The following is a 19,508-nucleotide window of genomic DNA, read 5'->3' on the forward strand; positions in this document are numbered from 1 at the left end:
ATCTAAATGTTAAAAAAAAAAACATTTCTGTTTGGACCAATAATAATCAAGCATTCATGATGAACGTTTGCCAGAACAAATTAGAATTTTTTTTTTTACAACAACCCCGCCAAAATCCTCTTAGCCAGTGATACTCTTAAGACATTCTGACCTTATTCATTCACAAAAATACAAAGCATCTTCTGGGGCCCCAGAAGGGGCCCCTAAAATCCGGGATTGTTCATCCCTCTCCCTGCTTGCGCCAACTGGCTGAGCGGCTCCAGCTCTGATCTTATGTCTGAACTGGTGAACCATGAAGAGCTGGCCCACTCAGTGTGCCAACACACACCAGGCTACATGTGTGAAGGCTCCTCGTCAGACTCTGCCCGAGCACTCCATCTGACAGGGAGGACACATTGGACAGGGAAACATGTGCTGCTTCTTGGAGCGGAGTTGAACAGAGCCAGAGAGGAACTGCAGCACAGGAAGCAGTAAAAATACAACACAATGCAAATCACAGCTGCAAGCATCATGGCTTCTGTAAAACACTCATAAGTCAAAATAATGTTTGTTTTGTTTAAAATCAGACTTTATTGCTGCAAGCCAAACTACGATTTTTCAATATATTATTGGGAGGAGTGAAATTATCTTTTTTTAATTAAATATAAATTAAGATAATTAATTAATTATAAATAAAGACACAAAAAAAAACGTTTTACTTTCTCTTGAAGTGTGCTGTTTTACCATCTTTTGAAGAATGTCTCTCTTTTCCCCTCCACTCAAAACAAACCTTTTGCAACTTATTAAAGCATCAAATGGCATTGGTAACATTTTTATTTCTCCAAAGGGTAAACTTTTGGGGTAAAAGGGAGCGAAAAAAGAACGTTCCCCCAAAAGGTTCTTAAAGCGCTCCCCAGAACAGAACGTTCTGGTCCGCTTCCTGAGTTTTGCTGCTGGGTTTGTTCTTAAAGGGAAAGGAGAAAGAAAGCGCTCGAGATGGAAATCATAAATTATTGTTATATTTTTTATTATGTGTTTAAGTAGGGGGCATTCCGTCGTAAGAGTTTCTGAATTTCAATGCTGTTACTATTATTATTCTCATCATAAATGTGGATTATTTGGCATTAAGGTGACAGTGAGTTCTCCTTGACGCGGCCCTGTCCTTCCCCTTTAAATCCAGACCCTCCGCCATGTCGGCATAGACACCAGCTTCCTCTGCCTCTGCAGCCCCTGTCTCCCCCTCTCCGGCTACCACTTTCTGCCGCGTCAGCTCCGTCTCTTTTTCCTTCCTCTCTCTCCCCTCCCTGCCATGCCCCGGGTCACCTCGCTGCTGCTCGCCCTGCTGTTCGCTCTGTTTCTGGGCTCGGGCTGGGGTTATTTCCCGGAGGAGCGCTGGAGCCCCGAGTCGCCGCTCCTGGCTCCCAGGGTCGTCATCGCGCTGGTCTGCCGCAACTCGGCCCACTCTCTGCCGCTGTTCCTCGGAGCCGTCGAGCGGCTGAACTACCCCAAGGACCGCTTGGCGCTCTGGTGAGTTTCACTGACGTCATTAAACATTAATATACTTTTTTACTTTAATTTATGTGACGGGTAGTAGCTGTCAGTGAACGCTGGCAACTTTAGTGTTAAGACAGTGGAGAAAGCACGCGCAGTTAACCCGCACAAATAATTTAATGAATGATTACATTGAATGTGTTGGGTGAAGTTTTCCTCCCCGCGGGGCGTGGGCCGGTTTGCCCGGGGAACGGGACACACGAGGCGGCCTCCGCCTGCAGAGACGAGCCCGTGAAAAGTTCCATTCAGTCACAGGTCGTCTCCTCATCCCCCCGTCGTTTTTTTTTCCCTCTCCTCTCCTCTCCTCATCCCCACTTCCCCTCCTCTCCCCTTCCCCGCACTCTTGTCTGGACTGGAGTAAAACTTGTACAAATAAGCACCTGAGGTTTAAACTCTTCCAACCTGACGGACCCTGAAGCTGGTCCAACAAGTGTTTGCAGGAAGGAAAAGCTTTGCTCCAGGCCTTTCTGTCTTCCTGCACAGACTGCTCTTGATCCGCTTCCCCTTTTCGGCTTTCTTTTTCATTTATTTATTCATCTTCCATTTAAATAAAAAAGGGGCTGGGTGATGTTTTAATCTTTTCATTAGCATTCATACCTGACAGGTTGAATCTGTTTCTGTTTCATGGTCCAGGGGGATTAACAAGAAAAAAAAAAAGCTCAGAGAGGAAGTTGTGTTCTGACTTTGCATTTTACTGCTAAGGATAAAAAAAAAATGTTTAAATGACACGAATACTGATGAAGGTCTCTTCTTTCACAGTTTATGTCTAGCGGGTCGTCGACCTTCTATGTGGTTAAATTCATGAAATGCATTTTGTTTTGCTCCTGCTGCAAGAAACGGCAGCAGAGAAGCAGAATGCAGAAAAATATGTATACAACACAAGAAATCTAAGAAGTGTGACAGACATCTAGCCTCCTTTACTCTGATGCCCCTGAATAAAATCTGGAGAAATCAATTGGCTTGAGAAGTGATCTCAGTGTTAAACTGTATTCTCAACATACAAACATAGCTGTTCTGTAAAGTTACATGTGCGGAAGACGAGACCGAAATGAAACCAGGCGAAGCAACAACGACCCAAAAAAGGACATCCGCGCATCTATAAAACTGCGTTATTTTTATGTATGCAAGAAAAATTAACCTTCAAATATCTTGAGTACTTTAAAAGAAATCATGTATTCCACTTTGTGATCACAAACTCCTCATGATGCATGCGGATGTTTTGTGGTTGTGACATCAGCAAATGTTAAAAAGTTTAATGTGCGTGAATACTTCTGCAAGAAACTTTTTTTTTTATTTCCTTTTGATGGAGGAAAGCAAAGAAAAGAAAGAAAGAAAGAAAACTACCTGCAGACATCAGTGTGACAAGTTGAGAAGGAACGCTTGGCAGTAGAGTCCAACCAGCATGCAAACTCCCAGAGGGCTTTGCTGTGACGCGCACAATGACTGATGCCAGTTCATAAATCAGTTTCCATCCTCTGTCTCTCTTGTTTCAGCTCTCATATCCGTTAGGCATAGTTCTCCAATCCCAAATATTTACTCTTCAAAAAACACTTTGTTGTTTTTTTGTGTGTGTTTTCGAATCACTGCCTCTGGACATTGAAAACCTCTCAGCAGTCAGACGCTCCTGCCAGCACGCTGCGAGCTCGACGGATGCAGCGAAGAAGACGGATTGCGGAGTCGGTCACACGTAGGCGTGGAGATGACACCGCTGTGTTAACTTGCCACAGACGCATGGGAAACGAACGGCGGCGGCACGCTGACTGTCACTCACTATGTGACAGGCTTGGGAGGAAATCCATTTCTGTCGTTTTTTTCACATTCTTTCACTCGCCGGCTGCCGCTGCCCGTCCCGCCGACAGGGACTGGGATTTGTTATCATAACACAGACAGGAGACGAATGCCTCACTTTTTCAGCCTCACGGTCCAAATTTCCCCTCCGTTTTTTTCAGGGTGGCTACGCTCTAATGAACAAGACTTTGACCAAACTGAACTATTCTTGGCTCTCCTGGGTGATTATTAAAACATTTTGTTAGCATTTTAAAGAAACTGAAGTAAATTGGTAGCTTTTGTGCTGTTAGAAAGCATTTCTATGGAGTTTTGAGTCGACACTATGATAAGAAGGAGCTGCATTTGACCTCCAGATACAAAACTAGTCATAACAGGCTTCTTTATAACGAGAAAGTAATAAGGAATAATCCAAAACTTATAACGGGACACCTAGTTATCTTATTTGAAAACAGAAACCTATGGTAAAGTAATCAAAGGTATTAGTTATTGACGATATCGTAGCTTTTATAAACTAGTGTAGTGGCATTTCCCGCTTAACAGTTGATGAAATGCAGTTAATATGTGCCGTTTCAATCACACTTATGTAAAGAAGCCTGTTACAAATGTGAATGCTTTTGAAACATCACATGAAATTTCTCAGTCCTTATTGCCCAGTCCTAGTTTTTGCTGATTTATTGTATTTTGCCTGAAATACAGTTTTTAAAAATGCACACATGGAGTTCATGTGGTAATTTATACACATGAGCTGTATTATTTCTAAAACAGCTGCTTTACGTCTGAAGTTTCAACAGAAATGATGGAAACAATCAGCTGCCCAGAAATATCTGGTTATAAAACAATGGCTTCATATGTTAGTTTGGCGTTATATGGCTTCAGTTTAAGTTTTAAGCACAATGAGAGACTCGGGAGTATCAATATTCGTTCCCCGCAATAACTGCATGTTTGTGTGTAAAAGTGTTTTTATAAAGGTCTGTAGCTGGATATTTGTTTTCAAAACTGGCATTAAGAAGGTGAAGAAAGAACTGAGCAGCATCTGTTTACATAGCTGCTTTTGTCTCACTCTCAGAAGATGCAAAGGGCGAATGAAAACTGTGAAAATTCACTACTCTGCAGCAATCGTGTCACTTATGGTGTGTTTTATGTTTTTGTGCCTGTTTTAAAGAAGGCTTAATGTGATTTAGAGGAATGGGAAAATGTTTTCACTGTGACTCACCAGCTGTTCATGGCTGGAATCCTTCATGTTGGCGACTGGATGCCGTTACACCGGATTTCATCTTTTCCAGATTCTCCGCCGGTGGTCATAACTCTACTATGTCTCTCAAATTACAATAATCCAGTGCTTTATGTTATTATTTGATAGCAGTGGAATTGAGTTTATTGTTACTTTACCGATTACACCTGAAGCTGTTAACTGTCTTGAATGTTTTTTTTTTACCCTTTTTTCTCGATGATTTTTTTTAATTTTATTTTTCTCCCTTTTAAGTTCTTAAAAACAAAAAAAAAATCCAAAAAATTTAACTTTATGCACTGTAAACAATTTGTTGCTCAGCAAAATGTTTGTTCTTTAACATTAGAACAAACGTTAGCATTAGCAATGCACCGCCCCCCCTCCCAGTGCATTAGCATAAATAAGCTTCTTATCTATAAATTAATTAGCCATGTTTAGCACACTGAATGGAGGAAGTCAATGTAAGACAACATGCTAGTGACAGCATTTAGGCTAACATTAGCATTTTGGCTAATTTCAGCTTATACACTAATTTTAACATACAGCATGTTGACTAACATGGAGTAAGTCTATGTTAGTCAACATGCTTGTGATTCTCCACATGATATGAATGTTACTTTAGCTGAGCTTAGCATTAATGCTAATGTTTAGCATCAGAACGCTGGGTTCCAACCGACGCCCCGTTGAAATTTCTTCAGAAATGTTGTAGTTCCTCTTGTGCTCCACAGGGTGGCGACAGATCACAACATAGACAACACCACAGCGATCCTAAGAGACTGGCTCATCGTGGTGCAGAATTACTACCATTATGTGGAGTGGCGACCTGATGACGAAAACAGGTAATGTAACGTACATGGAGTGTGTTTTGTTTCATGTATTTTTTCTTCTTTAAATGGACTCATCTGTTTATGTCCCAGTTCCTTTGAGGACGAAGTGGGGCCAAAACACTGGAATAATCTCCGATACGAACACGTGATGAAACTTCGGCAGGCAGCGCTGGACACTGCCCGCGAGATCTGGGCCGACTATCTCCTGGTATGTTGGTGCCCAGTCAAGGCACACAAGCTTCCGCTAACTATCAAAGGAATCTGCATTGCTTTGGAAAACCTGTATTGATTTAAAGGGAGAGTTTGGATTTTTCTGGGTTTTGTGGCAAGTTATTAGACATTAGTATCATATATTAAGAAGGCACCACTTGTAATGCAATACTTGTGAACTCAGCTGCTAAATCCAGTAGGAACATACTTTTAAAGCGCTAAGAAGAGCTGATGAGACTCAGTTCTTCTTCATCTAGCAGCGGGAATAGTTCTCCTTTTCATACATATATATCGCAAAAGTACAAGTACACAACATACTGCTTCAAACATTTTCAGCATTCATTTGTTGTAGAGGGTTTTTTTTTAAGTTTAATGTTTTTTGTAATCTCTATCAAACCAATCTTATTCAGAGGACAAGCATAGGGGTTGTTGAAATGGAGCAAATGTTTGTGGTTCCCTCTGTTAAAAAAAAAAAAAAAGGCTACAATGCCCTGAACAGCTGTTTGACCACCAGCTGCCCCACAGTTGCTGACTGTTAATGCGCTCTGACAGACTAAGGGAAAATATGGCAAAACATAAAATAATAACATATCCCTACAACAACGCCCCATCAGGCCTGTTTCAACCCATTAGGACAACAAGATCCATGCAGCGTCTGTGTGCTGGCTTCCCTCTCTGATCAAACCTCATCTCTGATGAGTCATCCGCCAGGAAGAGGGGAACGGGGGCACGGGGGGTGCTTTCTCTGCAGGCGTGCACACGTTGCTGAGGAATTGTATGTAAATATTTAGCCGCTCTCTTCGCTCTGTAGATGGCCGACTGCGACAACCTGCTCACTGACAGAGATGTGTTGTGGAAGCTGATGAGGGAAAACAAGACCATCGTCGCCCCCATGCTGGAGTCCAGAGCCGCTTACTCCAACTTCTGGTGTGGGATGACTTCACAGGTAATCGGAGATTTCTTTTTAGTCCGCTCGAGATCCCGCGGTTCTGTTTCGATAAATATTCACTGCATATAGAAGATTCCTTGGTGTAAATATTTTTATTTATGTGATAGAAGTTGAAGAATAAGTATTCTTAGAGTTGTTCCTGCCCTCCTGTTCAGCTGCTGTTCAAATGTTACACTGAGATATTTTTCTCTGCAATGTGACACGCTAACCCATCGCGTCGTTCTTGAACCACTGCACACAGAGAGCCAACAGACTGTACAGATTATGTATCCGAGAGCCTCAAAGACTCCCCAGATGGCAGATCAGATTTATGTTTCTTTTTTATGTGCCTGAAAACCTTCAGAGGAGGAGAAAGAGAACAGAGCAGTAAATGAGTTGGAGACCAAACCCATCGCAGATGTTCTAATTTGTGGTTTTTGTGACGTATTGTTCCTGGGTCAAACTGCTGAGTCAAACTTAGCTGCTTGCTTGACCAGATTGTTTCCAGAATCATCTTTAGCAAAGTTCAATCTAAAAAAAAGTGATTTTGATTGTAAATCTAAACCCTTTTAAATCCATTTTAAAGAGGGAATATGGCTGAATATATATGGCTCTGGTAAGAAATTTAGATGTACTGAAAGTGGACATGTTGGTGTTTAAGAGTTACACTAAAGTCTCCTGTTTAATAAATCGTAAATGGGGCTAGATGGTTACGTATTCTCCAGACACATAATGCAATTTTAAAGAATGAATACCTGCAGTTGTTGTGAAAATTGAAAAATAAGATAACAGAAATTTGATGCATTTGACGCCTCTCTGTTTAAGAAGAGAAGAAACTTTGACTGTGTGGTTTTGATCCCTAAAAGTTGCAGGATAGTAGCTCTAAAGGACTGAAACTGTGTTAAATAAATCCTTAAAAAATGTTGCAAATGATGTTTTTGTATATACATCTCTTTTCTGACCTTGTTCATCCCATACTAGTGTTAAAGTAATTAAATGGTTCTTCAGATAGAAACTTATGTATGATGATTTTTTTTTTATCAAGCATGGCTTTTACTTTGAGGCATTTGTGAATAATGGGAAACACTATAGTGCTTGTCATATGAAAGAGAAATAAAGTCCCAATTATTTTGATAGCAAAGGAGAAAACATCGTTGAGGACTTTTGTGAGGATTGTTTTGGATGCATTCATAAAGAAAATTATTTTTTGTGGAAGAGGTAGAAAGACTGAAAATTAATCACTGTTTCTTTACAGATTGGTTCCACATAATGCTAAATTAATTTGCAATTAAGATAGCCGATTTATTTCTTAGGTGTACTGAAACTTTTGCTCCGTTCAGCTCTAAGGAAGCTCAAGGATATTATAAAATTATTCGGCGGGTGTGCAGATAGCCCACATCCTCATTATGTTCCATTAAGGAGTATCTTCAGGGTTTGTCCACGCTAGCTTTAATAAAAACTCCAGCTGGTTCTGCTCATTAAAATAAGTTACTTAAGAGAAAGCTCTGTGACATGTGTTTTCTTGAATATGCAAACACTTCTGCATAATTTAGATTTCTCAAACTCATTTTACCTAAGGTGTAATTTTATTTTATTTTTTTACACAGTTGGAAAATAAGTATTGGAGACACTGCAGATTTTTCAAGCTTTCCTCTTATGATGTGTAATCATCATACGTACACCTCAACTGTGAGAGAGAGAATCTAAAAAACATTCTGAAAATCAGATACTTTTTTTTTGTCTTTTTCGGAGTGCACCGATTTATCGACCAGACAATGTATCGGTTCCTTAATTTTGGGAGATTGGTGATTGGCCAATTTTTACAAATGAAGCCGATCTTATCCACCGATCTTATCTGGCTTGGCAAAAGGTCTAAGAATTATCCACTTTCCTCTTTTGATGAGGAAGGTTTGACTGACAGACCGGCCCACCAAGTTATGTCTGCATGTTTGCTATTAACAATAGTGACCCCACTGTTGTCAACTGCACACCTTTCTTGCCATATTGAGCAACATTTAAGACAAAAAAAAATATTTTTAGGCTAAAATTGGAATCAGCAGGTTAAGCTTTTTAAAAGATCGATAATCGGCAAGAAAACTGCATCCGTGTAGCCCTAATTTTTTAAAATAGTTCATCTGTATTTTATTGCATGAAATAAGTATTTGATCACCTACCAACCTGCAGTAAACGCCTCCTGTCCTCCATTTGGTGCTTGTAAAAAACGCATCTATCCACACACTCAATCAATTGGACTCCAATGTCCAACATGGACAAGACCGAAGTGCTGTCTAAGGACACCAGGGATAACATCAGGATGGGCTGCAGGACAACAGTCGATCAGTTTGGTGAGGAGGCAACAACTGTTGGTGCAAATGGAGGAAACCGTTTTATGAAGGTCAGACTCCCTCAGACTGGCGTTCCAGGCAAGACCACGCCTTGTGGAGCATCAATGATCATGAAAAGTGTGGAGGATCAACCCAGAACTGGATGGGAGGACCAGGTCAATGACCTGTGGAGGGCTGGGTCCACAGTCTCAAAGATTTCCATAGTAACCCACGGATTATGGATTAAAATCCTTCAGGGTGCACGTGTCCAACCAGGTCCATCTGAAGTCTGCCAGTGACCATCTGGATGATCCAATGGAGGCGTGGGAGAAGGTCATGAGGTCAGATGAGACCAAATTAGAACATTTTGATATAAACTCCATTCTGCGTTTTTGGAGGAGGAGGAAGAAGGATGAGCAGAGGCCCAAGAACAGCGTCCCAGTTGGGAAGCTTGGTTGTGGCGCCATTAAATGTGGGAGTCCGGGCGACGGCCTCCTTCCCTCGTCAAAGGAAGCCGGGTCGTGGCTCGGTCGTCCAGCATGATGGCGACCCGAAGCAGTGGCTCCGGAAGAAGCATCTCAAGGTTCTGGAGGCGCCTGGCTAGACTCTAGACCCAAACCGTGTAGAAAATTTATGGATGAGGCGAAAAATCACTGTTGCTCAATGAAGAGCGTTTTCAGGAAAAGGGCTAAAATCCTTGCTGCCATGGAAACCTGGTCAGAATATTTTGTTGCATTGTAAATATTAAAGTCTAGAACTGGGAGCATGTTGGAGTAGCCATGTTATTTAATTTAAACATTTTATTTCCTTTTAGAATTAATGAAGCATTTTTAATCTGAGTACATTTTTTCGGTTGATGTATTGTTGGTTTTTTGGGGGGTTTTTTCCGCAATTATTGCCTCTGTTTTCGGATAACTGTGCAGCTGCAAGGATTTCTGCTCTCACTTATTTATTTATTTTTTTTACTTTTGGACCGTTGCTATGCGTATCCATGGCAACAAGGAGGCTGAAAAGGAGGCTTCACGGATGCAGAGCCAGATCAAAGAGAGGAGATGAACATTCAAGCCGTCTCCTCCGTCAATCAGGAAGAGCAAGGCTCACATTCCAGACGCTAACATCTGCCTGACTCTCTAAACACACAAGCAGGCGGCGTTAAAGAGGAGCGGCAAAAGCAAACGAGGTGGATCAGCGGTGCTTACCAGCAGCTGTCATCCTGGACAAGTTGCTGTGGAATGTCCTCTCTGCTGCCCAGCTGTTTAGCATGAGTTAGTCTCACAGCAGCAGTCTTCAGTCAGAGGCTTTTTCAGATATGTTGCAAGACTGACTGCTGCTGGAGATTCCTCCTGGCCACAGCGTCTCTGTCCAGCAACTCTTTGAGGATGTTGTATGACTTCCAACATCATTTAATTTTCCTTTGGGGTAAACTAAGAATTTCTTAATTAAATTGATTTTTTTTTTCTGTTGCATTAAATACTTATTTCATTTAATAAAATGCCAATTAAATTAAAAATCATTGATTTCAAAATATTGTCTCCTATAGTTGATGTGCCTGTAATGAAAATGACACGTCTCTCTATAATGTGCAAGTTGGAAAACTTTAATCAAATACTTATTTTCCCTACTTTACATTTGCATACAACCTATCCAGCTGAAGCTGCAGACTTTATTTTTAATTTTTCATTCCATTTTTTTTTTTTTTGCATCCTCTCCATCGTCATCCATAACTTTAAGGTCATGCCCACTTCCCTTTTGTACGTTTTCATTCCTTCCACTGAACACAAACCGTGTTGTTTTTCAGGGTTACTACAAGCGCACCCCGGCCTACATGCCCATTCGCCGCCGGGAGCGCCGGGGCTGTTTCTCTGTGCCGATGGTCCACTCCACCTACCTGGTGGATCTGAGGAAAGAAGCCTCCAGTCAGCTGGCTTTCTACCCGCCACACCCCGAGTACAGCTGGGCGCTGGACGACGTCATTATCTTTGCTTACTCTGCTCGCATGGCAGGTGGGGAGGAGAAATGTAGCTGAGATTGCCTCGTCCCGTTTTCAATCCGCCTGCACATGTCGCATTGTTTGTCTTCTTTCCTTTCCCTCCCCCCGGCTCAGACGTGCAGATGTACGTGTGCAACAGAGACACCTACGGGTATTTCCCGGTGCCCATGCGTTCCCACGCTTCCATGCAGGATGAAATGGAAAGCTTTTTGCACACTCACCTCGAGATCATGGGTGAGTTAAAAAGCTCAGTGGTCTTTTTTTTTTTTTTTTTGTTTCATTGTTTTTTGTAAATGTCGACTGTCTGACACTGACTAGCACCACAGGGAAAGATGTATAAAAGAACTTGAAATAAAAGTATTTTTGGATTGCAACAGTAGAGAAACATAGAAACTCAACATCTTTCTTAATGACTTGACCTTAACGCCTTGCTAAAGCACAGAAAGCTTCTCCAAAAATAAATCGCAGGTATAAAACGCTTGACTGTGTGGTGCTTATTTAATTGTCTAATATTTATGGCAGTTCAAGCAGTTTTGTGCAGTATTGATCGTGTGTGCAGTATGACTGCGAAAACCGAGCTTTATTCATTGCGCAGCCCTATTTACTAGTGATTAAAAAAAAAAAAAACTATGATATTTACTATATTCAGCCTGATATTTATCACTGTTTGCAAAACTTTACTATCCTAGAAAATATGAGGCTTTATAGTTCTGGTGAGAAGTTTACATGCACAACATATGTGCACACAACTGTTTACATCACTGCTGGAGTTGGGTAATATTTTAATTTTACTGACTTGTTTTGCTGGTTTGGAAATAATATTAACTTTTTGGAGCAGCTCAGGCAGAGTCCTGACTTTAGTCTCTCTGTGTGGAGTGATTAAAGTCACTCCTCACAGTACCAGAGGAAAGAGGCAAAAAAGATGATCAGCAACAGCAACTACAGGAAGGTTTTGATTGCTGTGAAGCCTAAAAAATATTTTCTATTGATTATTTAAACTTGCATTGTTATGCCATTACCAATATTTCGCTGGGTGAGTGCAACTGAATTCTCTATACTGACAAAGTTACAGCTCTAATTTTACTTCTTTTTCTTCTATTTTTACTTGTATAACTTATGATTTGACGCTCTTCACTTCTCCTCTGTTTTTTTCTTCTCCTTTTCTTCAACAGTGAATAATCCTCCACTGGAGCCCTCCAGCTTCCTGTCTCTTCCTCCCCTGCATCCAAACAAGATGGGCTTTGATGAGGTATACTCTCACTCCACCTCCTGCGGTCAGGAATACGCCGAGCGTTGGTGTGTGAGCGTCTGCGTTCGTTTGTACGCAGGTCTTCATGATAAATCTGGTTCGTCGGGCCGACCGCCGCGAGCGAATGCTGAGAACTCTGTACGAGCAGGAGATCAGCTGTAAGGTCGTTGCTGCTGTGGATGGCAAGTACGTTTCCTCGTCGTCTTCCTCTCCTCCTTCCTGTTGTCTTTTCTTTTCTTAGCACCTCTGGAGCGTGTGCGCTCGCCTCCTGCGGAGCACCAAAACTGACATAAACAATCAGGTGAAAAGTAGCTGTTTGCTGCTCTTACTGCTGTTCTCACTGTTTATTCTGCTGGAGGTGTTTTCATCTGTGTAAATACAGCTGAAGCCTAGCATTCAAATATTTATGTACTCTACCTACATCTTTCTTTTTAATTTGTTTAGCTGTGTCTGGTGTTTCATCAGACTGAACTATTCATATTTTACAGTAGTAAAGATCACTTTTGTTTCTGTTTGCTAAACGCTTAATAAAGATTAAAGATTTGTTTTACATAACTTTACATACATGAAGATCGCTGCGACTAAACAGTTTGGAAAAGCCTGTGGGATGATGTCATTGCTTTGTGAGCTTCTGATAGGCTCAGTTAAGTTGAGGCAATACCTGAACACATTGCTTCCCTGTGTGACATTGTGAAAAATTCAAAGAAATCAAACAAGAACATGGAAGATATTTGCATTTCCACTCCAACTTTAATGATCCCCTTTCAGCTAAATGTTGTTCTTTTGTTACTGTTTCATTTTTTACTTCGTTCCTTTGTGTAATTTCATCCTGTTACCTGTGGTTCCTTCCTTCCTTTCTTTATTTCTAAGATTGTTGGTGGCTGAGAAGGTAGATGTTTGTCTACCTTACTTCCTTTTGTTTCTCATTTCTTGTTCTTTCTTTCCTTCCTTCCTTCTTTCCACCGGTGTCCAATTTCTTCAAAGTTTTTTTCGATCCTTATCTTTCTTCCTTTTGTCTTTTTCTACTTCTAAATCCTCCATACTATGATGCACCGATAAATGAGCCCTGATTTTTGTTTAAGAGATCGGCTACTCGATGCTTGACTGACGAACCCGCCCACCAGGTCTCATCTGCACGTTTGCAGTTGACAATAACCAGCTGACTATTTGGCAGCTTTTCAGACTAAAAAAGGGATTACACCAAAACTCAGAGTCGAAAAGTCGGGCTTTTTAGACATCGGAGATCAGCCAGAAAACTGATCTCGGTGACTCTCCATGCTGTACAGATGTCTTCCATACATTCACAGAGAACATTTGGATTTTTCTTTTTAAACACACCTAAAGGAGTTTTACAAAAAAATTAGTAAATCTTGAGTCACAAGTATTGGGAGGTTTTTACTTAATAAACAGAAGGTGTTATAAAAACCTTTATTTTGAACTTAAAATACCCCCTAATTATCACTGTAATGACAAAAACCAGCAGACATCTCCAGGCACCAACAACTTGGAGCTACTTTAGTCTGTAGAAAAGAGAACATAAGCTTTGCCATAGACAGCATATTCATTGAACTAAAGGTCGTACGGTGTAATTGGTTCAGCTTTATGCTCTTCCAGATGAGCGGCCGGTTAATGCTCCGGTCTTTTTCCTGCTCCATAAGCATGTGGGGTGAACTTTATGATCTGGCTCACAATCGCTGAAATGAGCTGTCTGCTGAGCGAGTCCTCGGAGTCCAAGCTTAACCTCTGTGGGACCTCATCAGTCATCCTGGAAACCGTCCAGCCATCCGACGCCCTAAAATACAAAAACCTGACAAATGCAACACAGTTTTGGGAATAAACAAAAGTTGCGTTACGATCATATAAAGACAAAAAAAAAAAACTCCAGTGTAACATGTTTTATAAAATTTGGACTCTGTGCAAGTCAATTACTATTATTATTTTTCCATTTATGTAATTTATAGATCTAATCTCTCCTCTGTTCATATTTAATCCCATCTCTTTCTGCCAGAGCTCTGAATACGTCTGACATAGATTCCATGGGGATTAAGATGCTCCCGGGATACAAAGACCCTTATCACGGTCGGCCCCTCACCAAGGGCGAGCTGGGTTGTTTCCTCTCTCATTACAACATCTGGAAGGAGGTGAGACACTTGAACGCACCAGAGGCATTTGGCTCCACCTGCACAAGGCTGATAACAGTCTGTGTTTACACAGTAGATTGGTTTGTTGTTTGGAAACTCGGTTTTCTCAGACAAATTAACTTATCAGTTCAGGCGAGTATTTTTATGCTCTTGTTTACAATTGAGAAAGACTTTGGATCAGATATAAGAACATTACTTTATTACCTTTTTTCATGATTGAGTAGTAGTGACAGAAACATACTGCCTGTATGTGTCGAGGTTACTTTATTAGCCGCCTTTTGCTCGTTTCCATATTCGGATCTGGGTTTGTCTTTTTTCCTTTTCTTTTTTCCCCCCATTTCCCACTTGCCAGGTGAGTTTGCTGACCAATCAGGCAGCTCCTGGTCATTACACCAGAGGGTACCAAGTCCTGCTGGGAAACTGAAAACGGCAACTCCATAAAGCTAGCATAAAGCATGAAGTTCTCTAAAGTGCTCCTGATAAACGACCGTGTCTGGTTTTAGACTTAATAAAACACAATGGATCGATTTTTCTCCCACATTTTTTTCTTCCACTTGACTTTTCACAGGTTTGCTGGCATACAACACATTTGTCCGTCGGACTCTGTTGGGTCATTTGTGCAAGTCCTAAAACTGCATTAAAACATTTTTTTGTGGGGAGGTGTCTTGCTGAAATAAATTGCTTTTCAAAAGTTACAAAAATAAAACGATGAAATACACCACTGTGTACATAAAGCATCTATAAATTCTATAGTAATGTTTGTTGAGAGGCACCTTTTTAAAGCAGCGGTTTCACAAATCTAATACTTTTAAAAGAAAATAGTTTCTTTTTCGCAAGGAGAAAAACAAAACGTTATAAGTTGCAGTCGGTTGAACTGAACAAAGTAAAACAGGAGCCAAGTTTGAATCACTTTTGTTGTCTTGTTTTGTCTTCACAGCAAGAAATGATAAAAGAGGCACTGTAAAATGTTATTTGCTTCATTAAATGCCCTATTAAGCAAACATTGGGCTTGTTACTGCAGCTGAGCGCATCGGTTTATGGTTCAGAAAGACGCCTCCCGGTGCCTCGGCTGCTGCGACAAACCTTTAATCTCCCTGTGAACCCGTTCAGATCGTGGAGCGCGGCCTCCAGACGACCCTGGTGCTGGAGGACGACCTCCGCTTCGAGGTGTTCTTCAAGCGCCGGCTCCAGGCGCTGCTGCAGGAAGTGACCACACACAAACTGGACTGGGATCTCATGTGAGTTAATAGAAATAACTCAGATTGCTCTCAAATAATCCTTCCTGTCATACATGACGTCTCTGCTGCCGGCCACTAGACATTGAGATTGTTTGGAAATGTTCTGTTTCAGCATCTAAAAGTTTTGTATGAACTTTTGTTTCACAAAGTGAAACAAAACAACAACTTTTTTTCAGTTTTAATTTGTTTTAATCTGTTTTAATCTGACAAATGGTTGCTCAGATACATCGGACGGAAGCGGATGCAGGTGGACCACCCGGAGAAGTCCGTCCCGAACGTCCACAACCTGGTGGAGGCCGACTACTCCTATTGGACGCTCGGCTACATGTTGTCTCTGCAGGGAGCCCAGAAGCTCCTCATGGCCGAGCCTCTGAGCAAGATGCTCCCCGTCGACGAATTCCTCCCGGTCATGTACGACAAGCACCCCATGTGAGTCCGACCCGTGTTCCCTTTGTCGTCCTCCGCGTGGCGCTCTACTTTTATATGACCCCCGTTTTCTGCCCCACCAGTTCAGAGTACATGGATCCCTTCGAGCGGCGGGACCTGCGGGCGTTTTCCGCCGAGCCGCTGCTGGTGTACCCGACCCACTACACGGGGGACGCGGGCTACATCAGCGACACAGAGACGTCCGTGGTGTGGGACAACGAGACCGTCAAGACGGACTGGGACCGGGCCAAGTCAAGGAAGACGCAGGAGCAGGGCGAGCTGAGCTTTGAGGCGCAGAACTCGGACGTGCTGCAGTCCGAGCTGGAGAACGTGAGCGCACGGGACGAGCTGTGAAGAAGAAGAAGAAGCACGGATACAAGGGAGACTGAAAATCTCTGTGATGCAGAGTACAGAGGAACGTATGGAGGGAACGTGATCAAAAAGAGACTGAGAGGCAGAGCTAATGGAGACTTAGCTCACCGGGAAAAAAACAGATTCCTTATAGATTTCTCGCTCCACTAATGGATCTTTCTCCTGAGAGATTAGATGTCGCGTTAACTCTTGAAGAGTCCGCTAACACCTTCTGCTTTATTTATTGCAGTCGATACAAAGGTCTTGCTTTAAGTGTGGTCCAGTTATTTATTTTTCTTTTTTTTTGTACATCAACTTTTCTGAAACTAATGCAAACATTCACTTAGACTTTCTGTGCATCTGAAAAGAAAACAAGAATGCATATATCTAGGGCTGAAACAAGTGGATTAATCAATTATTGGAATATTTAGCAACAGATCCGTCGGTAAAGGGAGTATACGGACTCAAAAAGAGGCCATTTGTTTAAAGAAGAACACGCTCAGAGCGGTAATGAACTGTAAAACAGAATACACATTTGTGCCATTAAGATGAAAAGAAAAACTTTTTCAGTAAATACGTTCTGTGCAAAACTCCTGAAGTGGCATTTTAAGCTTCACCTGCTTCAAATTCTAGTTTGCAGCCCTACAAATATGCAACCTTACCTTATGATTGTTAATATAGGAGTATATTTTGGGTTAAAATAAATAATTAGATCACATTTTATCTTGCATGGACTGACTGCAGCTTTTCGGGTTGTTTATGTTTGTGAGATCCTGCATGTACACATTTAAACCAAGAAATGTTGGGGGAATTGTTAAACATTTTTTTTTATTTTTAGTGATAATGCAGGTGATGAAAGCAATAAAAAAAATATACAGTTGTAGAAGAAATATGTTCAATTGTTCCTGCTTTCTGTTTTGGATGTATCTGACTGAGGTCCTGACACCAACGATTCTCTGTTCGTGTCTCTTATCGTCTTGTTTAAGGTGAACCTCAGACGTTTCTTTTGTTTTTAACGATGAATGTATCCGAGTCTCTTCTTGCCAAAGAAAACATTTTCCCGTTTGGACAGCAGCAGATTTGATTGTCTCTGTGTTTTTGTTTTTTTTATTCCTGCTCTTAACCTTTTGCCAGATTTATTAGCAAACCAGCAACTTGTGTTTGTATAAATTTGCAAATATAGATTTTTATTTTAAAAAAAAATAAAAACAGTGTCAGCTTTGTTTTCTGCACGTCTTTCTCGCCAAAGGTCGGCGCTTTATGAAAGCGCTCAAAGCCCTTTTGAGCATCGTGTGAACAACCACAAAGTTCAATTTATTTTAGGATTTAATGTGACTGAGACACGCAAAGCAGAGCATTATTAAGTTTTACAAAATGTTTTTCTATTTTTTTTCTTACAAATAAATAAATGTTTGCCTGTACAGTGTGTATAAAATGTATCCATAGTTTTACATGACCAATAAAATGTGCCTTTCTTTGTTTTTCAACAAATAGTGAAAAACTACTTTCTACAAAATGGCAAAAAAAAAATTTAACATTCACTGACCTAATTCGACAGAGGTCCAGTCAGCTCACAACAAGTTGAATGCTGATAACTCAAGTGCAATAAATGCATCTCCAGAATGTAAAGTAAAAAAAACAACTAAATCTACGCTGGTGGAGATTGTCATTGATCCAGGACATAATTACCTTAAGTGGCTCAGTAGAAAGCTACCGGACTTCTTTGTTTCTTGAGCCCTGGAAGCCATAAACATACAGAGCTTCACTGGAAAGGTCAATAAGACGCATTGAAGTTCGTGGGAGAAAACACCTAAGCATCTAAGAGCGTGGCAATACTCTTTCGAGACGCTTTCAATCAATTAGGCAGAGGAAAGAAAACGTCGGAGCGTCAGCTGAAGCTCCGGGACCAAAACATCTGGACCGAGTCTTTTTTGGCAATCGGCGGTTTTTATTTCAGCGCAAGCCAACCCACGGTGCAGCTCAGGCTTCTTTTAATTACCACTTCCTGGTGTTTGCCCTCTCCGTAATTACATAATGGTCAGTTTGGATTACAACAGGCTGCAATTACTTATCCTCATTGTGTGTTTCTGTTCTCATTTGTTATTCATTGTTGACCCATGGAGCTCGCTCTCTGTGTTTTGCCTGCTTTACAAATTCAAAAGGAGAGGGGGAAAAAAGTTTCCTACTTAATTCAGGAGCAAGAAATGTGTGTGTGTATATATATATATATATATATATATATATATATATATATATATATATATATATATATATAATTAGACTGAGAAATAATGTCTTTATTAAGTGTTGGAGAAACGAGTACACCACTGTGCATTATCTCTGTAATGATTCAAGTCACTATCACCCTTCATGCAGTAATTGCATTTCTTCTCAGCCGAGCAGTGGGGTGTTTGCTCTGGTGTAGCGTTAAAGCTTGCAGTTTGCATTTGATTTGCTGTATTAAAAAACACAGATCCCCGCTGCTGCAAATCAAACATCACTAACCCAGTGTTGCTTTGTGGCTTTTTTTTTTTTTTAAAGATCTTTTCTGAATGAATGCGTTGCTTATTTTCCTTCCTTTTTAATTCAAATAACGGGGGGTTTTTTTGTTTTTTTTTAGGGTTTTTCAGACTCTAGTGCATATTTGTAGGCATAAAATGCTCTCTGCCACCTTTTACTGAAGGCAAACATAAAGGTCCAGAACTGAACCAGCCCTGGTCATGGACCCCTCCCTCTAACCACCAACAGAACGTCTCTAATAATGAATATACAATGTGACATAGAGCCTTTCTGACAGAACGAAGTAGGCGGAAAAAATTCCCAGAAACTCAAAACAATCTGCCCAGGTCTACAGAAAATCTAGACTTGATGAGAAACTTTGGCATCTATCTGTCTGGACAGGATTGCAAACAATGTTGGGAACATACTGACACAAATCCTTTGCGGTTGATCAGGAACGGAGCGTTTGATTTGTGTTTCTTATCATTAAGGCTCGTCAGAACTTGGCTTGTCAGTGGTCATAATGTTTTGCCCCGTATTACTTGTAAAAATCAGTTGACCTTTGACCCATTCAAGCTGTGTCCCAACTTCGAGGTGTCCAAAAGTACAATAGCGCAAAAAGTGGGTAAACCCAATAGCCACTGCATTAGGGGCGCCCAGCCAGAGGGGGCGCCAGAGCGATGGAGGAAATGTATTTAACAGCTGTCTGTGAACGTGAACAGTACATGAATTTGTGGTGGCATAGTGTGATATATATCACACGGTGTTCCTTTTCATTT

General features: G+C 41.1%; 1 protein-coding gene across 1 annotated transcript; it reads left to right on the forward strand.

Moving 5' to 3' along the window:
- The first annotated feature begins 1,162 nt into the window (after positions 1-1,162).
- On the forward strand, positions 1,163-17,709 carry LOC129367300 (procollagen galactosyltransferase 1-like). Its single transcript, XM_055041647.1, has 12 exons — positions 1,163-1,506; positions 5,275-5,385; positions 5,464-5,581; positions 6,395-6,529; positions 10,634-10,838; positions 10,940-11,059; positions 11,998-12,074; positions 12,154-12,260; positions 14,083-14,215; positions 15,326-15,453; positions 15,676-15,882; positions 15,963-17,709. The coding sequence occupies exons 1-12, from the start codon at positions 1,289-1,291 to the stop codon at positions 16,231-16,233; spliced, it is 1,830 nt and encodes a 609-aa protein (XP_054897622.1). The 5' UTR covers positions 1,163-1,288; the 3' UTR covers positions 16,234-17,709.
- The last annotated feature ends 1,799 nt before the right edge of the window (positions 17,710-19,508 follow it).

This window comes from Poeciliopsis prolifica, unplaced genomic scaffold, assembly GCF_027474105.1.
Source record: "Poeciliopsis prolifica strain line A6 unplaced genomic scaffold, Auburn_PproV2 SCAFFOLD016, whole genome shotgun sequence".
NCBI lineage: Eukaryota > Metazoa > Chordata > Actinopteri > Cyprinodontiformes > Poeciliidae > Poeciliopsis > Poeciliopsis prolifica.

Coding starts and splice junctions, on each gene's coding strand:
- LOC129367300 (XM_055041647.1), top strand. CDS start 1,289: ATGCCCCGGGTCACCTCGCTGCTGCTCGCCCTGCTGTTCGCTCTGTTT. Junction 6,530..10,633: donor GGTGTGGGATGACTTCACAG/GTAATCGGAGAT, acceptor GTTGTTTTTCAG/GGTTACTACAAGCGCACCCC. Junction 15,454..15,675: donor AAACTGGACTGGGATCTCAT/GTGAGTTAATAG, acceptor ATGGTTGCTCAG/ATACATCGGACGGAAGCGGA.